Source organism: Ahaetulla prasina, chromosome 3, assembly GCF_028640845.1.
Source record: "Ahaetulla prasina isolate Xishuangbanna chromosome 3, ASM2864084v1, whole genome shotgun sequence".
Classification (NCBI taxonomy): domain Eukaryota; kingdom Metazoa; phylum Chordata; class Lepidosauria; order Squamata; family Colubridae; genus Ahaetulla; species Ahaetulla prasina.
Genome location: NC_080541.1, coordinates 187,608,399 through 187,620,485, shown reverse-complemented (window position 1 = coordinate 187,620,485; position 12,087 = coordinate 187,608,399). Strand labels below are relative to the sequence as shown.

The 12,087-nt window shown below is 36.8% G+C and overlaps 1 protein-coding gene across 3 annotated transcripts in view; it reads left to right on the top strand.

Moving 5' to 3' along the window:
* Positions 1-7,690, top strand: part of TNNT2 (troponin T2, cardiac type) — a 39,286-nt gene extending 31,596 nt beyond the window's left edge. The window contains exon 14 of one of the 3 annotated variants that reach the window (XM_058177322.1): positions 7,400-7,690. In XM_058177322.1, the coding sequence (XP_058033305.1) occupies positions 7,400-7,448 (49 nt within the window). In that variant the 3' untranslated portion in view covers positions 7,449-7,690. Of the gene's footprint in view, positions 1-1,241; positions 4,987-7,399 lie in introns of those variants that run through there. The other 2 variants (XM_058177323.1, XM_058177324.1) reach the window with 2 other exon arrangements.
* The last annotated feature ends 4,397 nt before the right edge of the window (positions 7,691-12,087 follow it).

Here is a 12,087-nt window from a genome sequence, read left to right as displayed (position 1 = left end):
TTTGGCATGTTTGCCTGCTTGGATTGCAATGATTCCTATAATCAAATTTAAGTCTTGTGAGATCAAGCAGCCTTTTGTCTTTTCAGCCATTGACAGGGCTATGGACATGAAAAATCTTTTGGAAGCTTTTTTTTCTAATTGGAACCCTGTACCAGAAGCAGCAGCAACTAAGCAGCCTAACCTAACTAAACATATATTGTTTTTCTAGTTCTCCCTTTCTTTTACTCCAACCTTTGATCCTTCTCCTAAATAGAGGTATTGTGATTCTTTTGCTTTTGGCAATGGACGTTCCAAGATCCTTTCCTGTTAACTTCATTATGTATCACAAATTATTAGAAATGTTGTAGATTAACTAACATTAAATTGTTTGTTCATGTTGTATATGTATCTTTAGTTGCTTTGCAATTTCTTCTTTTCAGAATTTTGAAATTAATCGACATAAATTATGATGATTGACATTTCAATTATCCACATAGTAATGCAACTTAGTTTTATGGCATTATTAGTATTCCTCCCATATTTATGAATGCTTTGAGTGAACTCCATGAACAGGACGTGTTTGTACAGAGAAAATGCATAATGTTCAAAATGAAGAATATTGTGGAGCTATGCTAAGGGATGTACAGTTTCAAGAAATGCAGATCCTGCCACGAATAGCAGAGCTTTCCTTTTAAGCACCTGAAAGGAGAATATTCACATGCCATTCTGCTGCTAGAAAAGATCTCAATTGGGAACATGTCGGAGAAACAATCTGAAAAATGAAGCCCTCAGAGATATAGTAGAGCAGGCAACTGAATTTAAATCTCCTCTTCATTGAAAGAAGGCATATTGTAAGAAAAAGTTATACTGATATAACAAAAAAAGGAAATAAGGATGAGAGGTAAATAAACATAAACCAACCAAATATACTTCTGGTTCTCACTTCAACATCTGCTACCACCTCCAGCCTTCCTGACTATTGGGGATAATGTCTTTGGTCTGTGTTCTTTTCTTGGCTTCATACCAGCGGTGAAATGCACTTACCTTTGCTACCTGTTCGGGAATGTGAGCGTACGCGCCTCTTCTGCTCATGCGTAATCACATCCTGGCAGGTGGGCGAAGCCTTCTGCCGCTGGCACTACCGGTTCATGCGAGCTGGCTAGATCCTGCCAGATTTCACTGCTGCTTCATACTGTGCTGACACAGTAGCTCTCAGGTTTTCTTCTTCTTGAAACATCATTACCTATTTATTTTTCTTCCAGATTAATGTTCTACGGAACCGCATTAGTGATCATCAAAAGGTGTAAGTACTCAAAACATGTAGTACAAGGTCCGCCATGTTTCATAGCATCAAGCACTCCCAGTAGATCTTTCACATTTATCTCTTTTTTTTCTTTGCACTTCACAAATCTTTCCAGCTTTTAATGTGTGCTCTCCTTTTTGTCATCTTTTTATTTCTTTTCCTGTTCTGCTTCATTCATTTCTACTAATCCTTTGCTCTTCATTTCTTGCCTTTCCTGTTGTTGCTACCCAAGGCTAATAAATGAAGACAACACCTTCTGTAACTTGGTGTTCAGGTGTCTTGAATGAAGCACTTCTACTATTGGCAACTTATATCATTCACTGCTACTTTTTTTAAAGTACCATTGTTTTTCTTATTTAATTTCTTTGTCACTTATTTCAATTGAGCTTTCTCACTTTCTCTTCTGTCTACCATTTATATAAATTTTGTTTCCCCCTTACTATTTATTCTACATATTGGGTGTAGGAGGGACATTAAATTTTTTTGAGTGAGATCAAGAATGAAGTGTGAGACAATTGTTCATGGGTCAGCAACAACATCCTACCTTTGCCATTAGTGGATCTTTCCCAATTATTTGATTAGATCCACTCCCAAACAATTTGGTATTCTCCAATAAAGTTGGATTATAACTCTCAAAATTCTAAGCCAGGGGTGTCAAACTTGATTTCACTGAGGGCTGCATCAGGGTTGCACCTCTGGAGCAGGGGTCTCCAACCCTGGCAACTTTAAGACTTGTGGACTTCAACTCCCAGAGTTCCTCAGCCAGCAAAAGTCAGATCTAAGCATCCCGTGGGCTGGATCCAGCCCGCGGGCCTTGAGTTTGACACCCCTGTTGTAAGCCATCACAGACATTATAGTCAAATACATCTGTGAAGAGACAGGTTGGTTAAGGTTGTTTTATTCTTTCCCATCCCAATCCAATTTGTAGCTCCCACATTTTTCTCTATTTCTTCATTTCTAATTTTCCTTCTCCAGCTGCAGTTTTCACTAAGTTCCTTTGCACCTCCTGAAGCTATTTTTCTTTTCATCCCTGAACCTCATTACTTTCTCATAGAACCTCATTCTCCTCATTTTTTCAGTGCACCTCCTTACTAAGTGCAAGAAAAGTGCATTAATTAAGATGCATTTGTGATACTTTTCTATGGCATGGCTTGTTTCAGTTCAGTTTTACCACAGTATGTGGTGTCAAAATTCAGCTTTGAAGTGGAAACCATTCCTCACCTGTGGATCATATAATTCATTTTCTAAGACCCAGAACATTCTGTGTCTTGCCTGATGTGTCAGAACTATTCTAGTCAATTATGAACTATCAGCCAACATTGGTATGGTTCCATTTTCCTTGGCTGTGACTATCAGTTCAGAGTTGCGGAATTAAGGCACAAAGAGGCTAAAAACTCCTTGGTATATTATGCATGGATTGAAGGAGTCAGTCTACACCAAATGGAAACTCTTGATATTTTGTATCTTTATATGGACCCTGCTTCTCTTATTGATGTGAGCAAGAAATATAGCTGTTTGTAGACTGGAATAATTCCAGGTTCCTATTTCAACCCAGAAACAAATGGCATGTTGATTAGGATGATTTCTGGTGGCCTTGTTAGATTCATCAAATAAAACTTATTGGTTAGATTACCCTACTGAGCACTACTAAACTATATTTCTTCTTTTGTCTCCTCATTTATTTCAGGAAAGGGTAAGTAGCATGTTGTGCCCTTTGGGGTGTATTGATCTGCTATGCTAATTTGCATTGTGCAAATACTTAAAGGAATGGCTTTAAGCGTCACCATATGTTATCATTGGTTTCACAGCAAATCCTGATTTCTCATCTATCTCTATTGATGGCCAACTTAGGTTTTGTGCAATGCTTCTTATCCTCTGATTTCAGTTTTATTCCTGGATAGTCAGGGAAGAGTCAGGGGTTTTGTACCATTAAACACTGATACCATTAAACACTCTCTACTTTCCAAATTTGGTAGCATGATCTGAGGATGCTCTGGAGGCTGATAATAGGGAGCCTGGGCTACTATAGAAAGTGGAGGAAATGATAATTCAATAGAAGATGAAGTTATAGGGACTGGCAAAAATAAATACTAGAGGCTAATGGTAATCTGGGAAATCTCTGTGAATCTTTTCAGGGTAATAAATATCATTCTTAATCTGCCCTCAAATTTAGGAACAGCTGTTGCCCTTTCAGAGTAACAAGACAAATGTATTGGCTAGACAGAGGGGGTAAAGAATTAAACCAAATGTTTATAAATTTCCTAGTTGGTTGGTCATAGCCAGTCTAAAGCTGGATTATATCTCCAGCTTGCGTCAGCGACATTGCGTTCTTGCTCTTTAAAATGTTTTCCGAATGGCTCATGATGGCCTATGTCCAAAACACCATGAACCATGCACTTTTGTTTACAGAACAATCCACTTAAGGGAATGCTCAGTATTAAAACTGGATAGGCAAAATTTAGTATTCTTTCTCAACCTGGCATTCTCTAGATATTCAGGACCTATTCCCACAATCCCCAGCAGCAAGGACTGAGTATAGCTGGACACCATTTTCAGATCCCAGGATTACACAAATCACTGAGGAGTATATACATAGGCAAACAGTTACATATGTCAATTTATACCAGTGTCCCTCAAATTTGGCACCTCTAAGATGTGTGGATCTCAACTTCCAGAATTCCCCCAACAGCCAAATTTGAGAAACACTGATTTATATCCTAGTTATTGAAAATGAATGAAAATTCATGAAGCTTGCTTTCTTGGCAAAACTTGCTTGTAGAAGTCCTATTTGCCAGTGTGGAGAACAAATAATTTTCAACTTATAACATGCAACAGGTAGGAAACCAGATCTAAGTGGATCACTAGGTTAGAAAAGAAACCACCATGGCTTCTTATTATAGTGACCAGCAATCCTGGTTACAGGAAGAAGCAATGTGATCTCTTTATTTCAGGAAGAAGAGGGAAGACAATTATTCCATTCCTACCAGTCAGCTAAATGTATTCTTTAGTTGGTTACAGAAAACCTGTTTGCTACTTTCCAATTAATAATGTCAGCAATCTTTTTTCACTATGGTCATAGTGATAATGGTGACCAGTTGACTTGTGAGAAAAGTTTATTTATTAGTTTTTTAAAACTCATTTTATTACTTTATTACTTTATAAGTAACTCAAGGCACTAAACCAGTGGTGGGTTTCAAATTTTTTTACTATCGCTTCTGTGGGTGTGGCTTAGAAGGTGTGGCATGGCTTGGTGGGCATGGCAGGGGAAGGATACTGTAAAATCTCCATTCCCTCCCCAATCCAGGGGAAGGTTACTGCAAAATCCCCATTTCCTCTCAATCAGCTGGGACCTGGGAGGTAGAGGATAGATGGGGGCGGGGCCAGTAAGAATTTTTACTACCGGTGCTCCGAACTACTCAAAATTTCCACTACCAGTTCTTCAGAACTGGTCAGAACCTGCTGAAACCCACCTCTACACTAAACATCCTCCTCTTTTTCTCCACAAAATTTAGTAAGGCTTCGCATGGCTGTGTAGGAAGTTACCAATTGTTTGCTGCAGCATCAATCCAGGCAGAATTAGGGAGAAAAATATTTTATATCACTATTTCTTTTATATTTTTACTTATTGTTCTTTTTATTGAAAAAGTTTTACAAAGAACTAATTTTTAAACCATTGTTCCCCCCCACTTCCCCCCCTCCTCCCTCCTCCCTCTCCCCCCCCAACCCCCCCCCGAGACTTCCCAGAACAAAATGCAGGGTATAATATTTATCAATCATAAGCTAAAATACCACAAAAATCTTAACTCATATCAACCCTCTCCCAACACCCCCTTAACTCCCTTTTCCCATTTAAACATATACATTAATATATGCCATTCATAACGTTATTCATAAGTTATTTGATACTTTTTAGTCCGATACTTATTTTGAACATAATCAATCCACCTTTTCCACTCCAATACATATTTTTCTTGTGAATGTTCTTTCAAATACGCAGAAATTTTTGCCATTTCTGCTAGGTTTGATACTTTAAGTGTCCATTCTTCAATCGTAGGTAAATCTTCTCTCTTCCAGTATTGTGCAACCAAAAGTCTCGCTGTTGTTATTAAATTTAGAATCAGCTTAGTCTCTATAACTGTACAGTCTGTAGTTATATCCAATAAGAACAACTGTGGAGTAAATTTTATCTTCTTTTTCAAAATGTTCTGCATAATCCACTATATTTTAATCCCAAATGCTTTGATTTTTTTACAAGTCCACCATATATGAAAATAAGTAGCCTCCTCATACTTATTATTCTTAATAACCTGGAATGATGGGAGATTAATTCCAGTTATTCTCTAATTTTGCTAATATCCCACTTCTTTCCAATTTAATTTGAGAGGACTTAATACATAATTTAAAGAGGATAGCTAATAAAAGATACAGTGTTTCCTTTGTTATCTTTTATTAAAATGAAATTATTCTGGAAAATTGGTAGTGATCACATAGATAATCTCCATGAAAATCTGTTAATTACGAGCTTATATGTTTTTTATGGTAAGAAATAAATATTTTAATAAATTTACAAATAAATAAAGAAATAATTGTAAAGTAGCATACCTTATGAAAACCAGAATTAAAATAAATTAATCATTATTTATTTATTTATTTATTTATTTATTTATTTATTTATTTATTTATTTATTTATTTATTTATTTATTTATTTATTTATTTATTGGATTTTTATACCGCCCTTCTCCCGAAGGACTCAGGTCGGTTCACAGCCAAGATAAAACAGCAATAATATACAAATAAAACAATAGTTAAAAAACTTATTAGATATAAGGCCAAATTAAAACATTTAAAACCGTAAAAAATCCCATAAAATTTATATCAAATATTAAAAGCTATTTAAAATTCCTATGCCAGTCCTGCGTGAATAAACAGATAAGTCTTCAGCTCGCACACTGCTGACCCCTTCATAAACAATAACCCATTTTATCTTACCTCCCTTTCGTCTCCTTTTGCCTTAAATCTGAAAAGAGTTCAACATTGCTAATGTTAGTCCTATTTGGCCTTTCACCCAACTATTGAGTATTGATTTATTTGGAAGAAACAACCTATTTTCTAGCTTAATCAGAAACAAGTGGAACAATACACTGGAAAGCAAAAATTTACACAGCAATAGTGATTTGCAATTGAGTATAAACATTCATTGCAAGGCCACATTATATATAATGTCCACTGGCACAAGCCTCCTTTAATCTCATACTCATTTTAAAAGAAAATATTTTTTTAGCATACGCTCCTCACAATTTTAGCAAAAAGAACAGATTAAGCCATGCTGAAGCATTTAACAACTTCCTGTAAAAACAAGCAAACGTAAGTGTAGCATAGAATTGTATTTGGTGAAAATGCTGAAAATTAATTAGCCCCACTTCCCTCATAAAATTATAATTCCCAAGGCTCACTAGAGGATGAGAATCATCTTGAAGTTATGGCTTCTAAGACACAAGCTGATTTTCCCCTTAGGGTTCCATTTCCTCAGCACACAACTCTTACCTTATTATGCATTAAACATGATGTGTTTTTACTATGCACTTCAGGGGTGGGTTCTACTTACCTTTACTACCACTTTGCATTGTGCCCATGAGTGCGCGTGCTCCACTCGCGCAAACGCGCTCTCTTCTGCACATGCGCAGAAGAGTTTTGATGATGTTTGGGTCACTGGGCGGAGCTTCCCGCTGGTTGTACTACCAGTTCTATAGAACTAATCCGAACTGGGGGCAACCCACCACTGGTGCACTTGCCTTGCTTTTCCTTCAGGGACATTTGTCCGCCCTCTGAATACCAGATTGGTTAGCCTGGGCTGGGCAAGATCTTTGAAAGGATTCTGCTGAGAGCTCCAAAACTAAAAAAACAAAACCACACAGACCATATCTGTGTGGTCCAGATAACTGCACCACCACCCTTGTGAAAAGAGCCTCTCTTCATGTTTTGCTTTGTTCAAAGCAAAAGTAGATCCAGACCATTTGTCCCTATTGCCCTTTGCTTTGTTAAGACATTTGAAAAAAAAAAAAAATCACAAAAAAACTCCACAGAAATTCCTCATTTATTTTTTCCTTTCACAATAGCTCCAAGGCTGCCCGCGGAAAGCCTGTGGTTGGTGGCCGATGGAAGTGAAATGCGTGCGTTTCCTGTCTAGACTCTGAAGACAGCCATTCAATACATTTGATCCACTCTCCCAGTCTGTGTGGTCCAGATAACTGCACCAACTTGTCTAGATTTTCCAGAACAAGCTGCTTTCTAAAGGCCTCACTCTATAATTGCACAGCGCCAGCACTGCACGATGGAAATGGACAGATTACCTGTCACTGAAGTTAATAAATTTGTGTCTGTAAATAAAGCAACTCAAAAAGCTATAATTATTTTCTTTGCCTAATTTTATTATTTGCTTTTTACTGTGTAATTTTACAATCTTAAATAGAAAGGAACAGATTTCTTTTAATCCTGGAATTCTTCATATATTGCTAAGAGAATGCACCTTTAAAAAAGTCATTCCAACTTGGAGTTTTATTGCTATTAGTGATTTTGTTATTGAAGAAGTCCATTTATCCTGTCAAGAACCTTATTTTAGAGATCACCCAGATTTGAAAGCATTAGTATGGACTGATTGTTCTTATGCAACACTCTATACACATGGAACTTTATTACACGTATGACATGTTCTCAGATAACATGTGACATCTCCAAGCTATACTTCATAGAAGTTCTAGACCATGCCACCCACTGAATCCTGAACTCCAGTACCTCCCTCCAAGACACACACACACAAATACACACCCACACACCTTCAGTTTAGAACCTATCTTCAAGGAATTTTCAAGGCAATTGCTTCCAAAGCAACAATTTACTGTTTTCAACAGCAGCAACAGCAATTAATGTATTGATTAATCATTTGACCATATTAAGATAAGGGCTTTGGAGCTAGCCAGATTCCTCTAATGAAAAGGAGAAAGCAGACTGACTTTGCCAATTTCTCCCCCATTCACTTTGTCCTCACCTCTATGTACCTAGGAAGACTCACAAGGAACTGTGAACAGTCAAAACCTGGAACAATCCTGGCTGTGTCCCCCCCCCATGTTTGTCTTTGTAATAAACGAGTGCAACAACAAATAAGCAAAAAGCCCACGCCTGACATAATTGTGAAAAGCATGTGATAAAAGTGACAATATTTTGTTCTTTGGCTTCACAACTCATATTCATAATGGTTTTTAAATAGAAGTGGGTGAATTGTGCTTTGCAGCCAGTTTGATTCCTCTTGTAACAATCCTTCAGGCTTTGTATTTGTTTGTTTGCAAAATAATAAAAAATAAGGTTTAGTAGTTAAAAATATAGAGGAGGGACACATTAGCAATTTATCATTTTGTTCTTTATGTGATCGCCTGGAGGGGTATAATTTCAAAAGAAGATTGGCCAACCATTCTTTTCAGATTGGACAACCAATCAGTCCAGGATGGTATAAGGGCTTCTGCCTTGGGCATGGAGTTGGACTACAAGACTACCAAAATCCCTTCCAGCCCTATGATTCTATGATTCTTTGCTGTCCATGCATTCTTCTTCACACACACACACACAAAAAATGGAAACAGGTTACCACTATTTTCCTGTAGGGGAAATTTTGTTTTGTTTTATGTCTCAGACTAATATGTATACAAGTACTAACAAAATCTAACATTCTTTAGCTTTGAGATCAGCCAAACTAGTCCTTGGTAGCCAAACTAAAACTTGGATGTAAAAAAAAAAAAGTAGCAAAAAGTCACTGTCAAACATTTTCCTCTATTTAACACAAGGTGGAGCTTTGACATCTGCTTCTACCTCTCTCTATCATAATCACATCTTGCTCTCTATTGTGCCTGTTGATGCCAAGATCCTGGCACTGTTTCATCTAGTGATACCAGTCCAGACCCTCTCCTGGCCTATGGCTGAAACTGAGCCAGACAGCTAAGTCAGAAAATAGAGACAGGCCGATATATTGTCCTAAAGGAACTTCCTCATGTTTTCCAGGGATTGTTTCATCTCGGTCCTCCTGAAGACCATCGATTGCATAAATTATTGAGTACAATCATTTTCAAAATAAATTGCTAATACAGAGTCATCAATTAAGATTGAGAATCTGCTATGTGTGATGCTGTATATTTGTTGTGCTCCCCCAGAGAAGCAGAGATTAAACTGCTAAATAAGAAGACATTTATTGCTTTTCAAAATAAAAGCTTCCCCAATTGTGTTTGTTCTCAAATAGCAAAAGAGTTACAAGATGAATCAAATCTTTCAATTCCCCCAAAACACAAGTGACCGAGCCCTGCAACTTATGTGCAACAATTGTTTTGATCATCATAGTCCTTGGGACTAATTAAAAGAAATGCAGCCCTGATTGCTGCAAAGTTGCTCTCCTTGTCTTACATATTAAATGATGATATTTAAGAATATTTTAGGTGTCAAGTGGATAAAATCACTAAGATTCATTCATAGTTGAACTCTAACTGGTTTGACCTGGTTAAGATGCCTGATTCACAATTATACTTAGTTACTTGAGACGGGTTTGATCCTGTTATCTTTGAGAAATTGGGCAGGATCTTTAACATTTTTCTCCTGGCTTCTTGTCCAGTTACTGTTTTTATTGTATATCTTTTTGTATTTATTGTTATGTTAATTTTGCTTTAATTCCAGTGTTGTCTGGAATGAGATAACTAAACGATAACTAAAAATTGAAAAAGGCTTTTAGTAATTTGGAGACTATAAGAGAAGTAACAGTTCTCAAAACTGGTCCTGGTGACTCTATTTTCCTTTTGAACTTGTTGCTGGTCCTTCAGACTCAGAATCTTTTGCAGAAATATTGGCAATGCAGAAGGTACTAGTCCTGGCAGCATAGTCTTATTCATGCCTTTGATTAAGGAGGTAATCGTCTCCTTTGATACAAAAATCAAAGTGAATTCATTTAGTGCAGCAAACCAACCACGAACCTGAGTGAGGTTTCTTTATTAAAACTAATTTTAAATGAGTTTCAGACATTTGTCACGGTGATCTTCCCAGGTGTGTTTCATAGCTGGTTCCGTTTCGTTTCTAAGAACTGGTTGCTAAATTATTGCACACATTACAACTAAGTTAAAACCTCACATTTTTCCTGCTATGCCTGACAAGCTGGCTTATCCAGGTAGGATTGGAAGAAAAGCCTGAAATGTGACGTAGAGTAAGCTTTGCATGCCTAGGCAATCTGAAGCTCTAATAGAGCTATATTTCATGTTTCCAGATAGACCGGCTGCCAGATAGATGGAGGGAAATGTATTTCTTATCATTAAGTGTGTTAAGAATAGTGGAACTTAGGCAGTAATAAAGAATTTAACTTATTTTGATTCTTTTTAAATAGAGTTCAATGTGAGTAATTCTGGTTTAAAAAAAACTCTTGCCTGTTTAGTTCAACAGGGCACAAAACTATATTATGTTAGTATCATTCTATCAAAGTGAATTTATTATACCGTGAATTACTCTTGACTGGTAGAGTCTTTTTACTTGCTTTAATTATCTGTTGCCATATGAATAATATGAACGTTGGGTGGGAGGAGTTAAATATAAATCTAGATATTTATATTTTTAGAACCACACCCATAAGGAATATCAAGTAATGTCTTCAATTCTCTGATTAAAGCAAGCAGAACAAAATTTTCTAAATTTTTATTATTAAGAAATATCATGCAGTTTAAAGGTAATTCTTTATATTGAAATTATTTTTCTTTCATTCTTATATAAAATAAAACAAATAGATTCCTGAAGAGTTGTGATTAATTGATTAGGTCATCACAGTATAACAACAGACATAAGTAATATCCAGAATGATCTCTCTCCATTTTAGCCTAGGCCTCTCAATGGTGGATTTACAATTGTTGTAATCAGTTCATTTCACCTTCTTTCTGCCAGTTGTCTTTTTCTTTTAACTTTTCCAAACACTGTGGACTTCTCAAAGGAACTGGGTCTTCACATGATGTCCAAGATATAACTGATCATTAGTCTATCATTAGAGATTTGATTGAGAATTCCAGCTTAATTTGTTCTATGATGCATTTTCCTGGCTGCCTAGGAAAATAATTTTATTTAGATGGTATTATTTAGAGCGCATTTTTGAATTGGTGAGATCAAGCTGCTGAGAAAGCGGATGCTATCTCAAAGTTGAGGGGCAGTGACACACAAAGCTTGAGGTGTTCTAGTGGACCACCATTTAAGTATGAGCCAGCAGTGTGTTGCAGCTGCCAAAAAAGTCAATGCAGTCCTAGGATGCATTAACAGAAGGACAGCATCAAGATCAAAAAATGATTGTACTGCTTCACACTACACTAGTGAGATTATGCTAGGAATATTGCATCTAGTCACTATGATACAAAAAAGATGGTCTTGTGAGTAGGAAATCCATAGTGAGTCGCAGACAACAATTAGAAATAAAGAAATCATTAGAAAGCATTTTACCGAGGCAGCCTTCGTCGGTGCCATCTTGCGGGGGGAAAAAACATGCCGAAAAACATGCCGAAAAAAAAGATGCCGAGAAGAGCAACAAAAATAATTAGGGGACTGGAGGCTAAATTATAGAATGAACTGTTAAGGGAACTAGGTATGTCTAATTTAACGAAGAGAAAGTTTAGGGATGACAGCTGTCTTCCAGTACTTGAGGAGTAGTCACAGAGAAGAGGGGTTAGGTTATTCTCTATGGTTATTCTCCAAAGCACATAATGGTAGGACAAGAAGCAATGGGTGGAAGCTCATTAAAGAGCCA